The sequence below is a fragment of the Remersonia thermophila genome, chromosome 1 (assembly GCF_042764415.1).
Source record: "Remersonia thermophila strain ATCC 22073 chromosome 1, whole genome shotgun sequence".
NCBI classification, from domain to species: domain Eukaryota; kingdom Fungi; phylum Ascomycota; class Sordariomycetes; order Sordariales; family Chaetomiaceae; genus Remersonia; species Remersonia thermophila.
In genome coordinates, this window is record NC_092217.1 from 5,144,581 (window position 1) to 5,146,840 (window position 2,260).

The following is a 2,260-nucleotide window of genomic DNA, read 5'->3' on the forward strand; positions in this document are numbered from 1 at the left end:
ATGGCCGAGCCAACCGGCCCGGCGGCAGATGCCGACGTGGCGTACCCGCCGGTGCCCGCGCTGCCGCTGCAGGAGGCCATGGCCATGGTCCGGCTGCCGCCGGCGGGAGAATCCCGGCGGTACATGAGCCAGAGGGCGGCCTACCTCCCCGGGTCCGACTTCAGCGCCGAGACGGAGATGCCGTCGTTCCACCGCGCCGCGTTCGGCGGGCATGTGTACGCGCAGTCGGCGCTCGCCGCGACGCGGGCGTTGCGCGAGGTGGAGGAGGAGAAAGGCGTCAAGAAGGAGGAGAGGCTGGACCTTCACGTAGGTTACCCTTTTTTTTTTTTTTTTTTCCTTCTCTCTTTCCGCCCGGAGCATGTTTCTCATTTACGTACCTTACCACCACGACGCCGGGATCGCTGACGGGGGGAACTTCCTTGGGCGCACGCAGACGATCAACGGCTTCTTCACACGGCCGGGGATCCCCTCGCGGCCCTTTCTCTACGAGGCCACGCCCGTGACCTCCTCCCGCACCTTCGGCACCGTGTCGGTCGTGGCGCGGCAGCCGTCGCGGCCCAGCGGGAGCCCGACGGGGGACCGCTACCCCCTCTCGGACGCGGCCCTCCCGCTGTCCCCGCCCAGCTTCGTGGCCATCTGCTCCTTCAAGCGGCCCGAGGCGGACAGCCGCGGCGCGTCGGCGCAGGAGGCGCCGGTCCAGGAGCGGTTCGCCGACGTGCTCGCGTCGCGGGCGCCCGAGGACTGGCCGCCGGCGCCGCCGGTGGACATCACGGGGGTGGTGGAGATGGTGGGCGCCGACCAGGAGGGCCGGTTCCCCGTCGCGGTCATGCGCAAGGTCGACATGGCCGCGTACAACGCGGGCCGGCCGGTGTGCGAGCGCGTCGAGCTGATCCTGTACAAGCTCCGCCCGCCCGCGCCGCTTCGAGAGGACGGCAGCGGGAAGGAGCAGGAGTGGGACGCCAACGCGCACGTCGCGGCGCACGCCTACGTGGCGGACCGCAACGGGCTGCTCGTGGTGGGCAACCACGTCGGGTTCGGGTACTCGCTGGGCCGGGCGGCGACGCTGAGCTACACGTTTGTGGTGCACGTCAACGCCGAGGAGGCGGTGATGCGCGACGAGGACGGGTGGTGGGTGCAGGAGATGCGGTTCCCGCGCGTCGGCCGCGGCCGGGGCATCGTCGAGAGCAAGATCTGGAGCCCCCAGGGGGTGCACGTGGCGACCGAGTACCAGGACGGGCTGGTCCAGGGGTGGCCGGAGGAGGGAGGAGGAGGGTGGAACAAGAACAGGAAGAAGGACAAGAAGCAGCAGGAAGGGGGCAAGGAGGCGAGGCTGTGAGGAGAGAGAGACGGGAGTGAAAGGGTAAGATCGGGAGGTAGGAGGATGGGTGGTGGGATGGGTGGTCGCAGACAAGGACGACGTCGTACCGAGTATAGTCCGGCCACCTAGACGAAAGCCTCGGCATCCCCGGGCGTTTTCCTTTTTCTGTCCTGTAGCTAGCTCCCTGGCCGAGTCTTTTGCATCTACGCATCTACATACTAGTACGCGGTAATAGTTGAGAACCATGTTGCCTTGTTTTGTCGGCTGTCCCGCCAGGGGGCTACGTACAAGCCTAACAAAACAACATGGCGTCTTGCACCCTGTTACATATTAGAGATTGTGAGCGGCAGACGCCTACGGCGTAGCGTAGTCCGTCGAAAGAAGCTCGGAGGCGCCAGATGCAGAGATGACATCAGAGGGGAGTGCAGCTAGGGTTAGGGTTCGGCGGACCTTGCGTGGGACGACCCAGGGGGCTCGTGAATATGCTGTGGGGTAACTAGGTGACTGTACATCCGTCCGGGGGGGGAATACGAAAAAAGTGCAAGGGAGCTAGCTGTATAGGTAGGTAGGTACCTAGAATTGCATCTTCTCCAGCTCCCGGGTAGAACTCGAGACATGGTGCACATACTATGGAAATAGGTGTGCCCATCGTCGTGGGGATCACGTGCCAGGTCACATGAGAGCTAACCGCAAACAGCAAGCACCTGTTCCACGTCAGAGAGCTCACGATCCCTCGGGGGAGGGAAGGTGGGGACGTGGGGACGTTTCGCTGCTCCAACGGGCCGCCTCGGATTGGATCAGCCCATTTCGTGGTGAAAACCGCTCCGGCGAACCGACCCGCCCGTTCCCTCCTCCCCAAACAACCCACCCAAACGACGCACCACCACCACCACCACCACCACCACCCGCCACCACGGACGACTCGACATCCAACCCGCCGCA

General features: G+C 65.1%; 1 protein-coding gene across 1 annotated transcript; it reads left to right on the plus strand.

Moving 5' to 3' along the window:
• VTJ83DRAFT_1397 (uncharacterized protein) lies at positions 1-1,336 on the plus strand (the record flags this gene model as incomplete). The annotated part of the gene is made up of 2 exons (XM_071007551.1): positions 1-306; positions 434-1,336. 2 exons carry the CDS (start codon positions 1-3, stop codon positions 1,334-1,336), a joined length of 1,209 nt encoding a protein of 402 aa, XP_070870750.1.
• Positions 1,337-2,260: the final 924 nt, after the last annotated feature.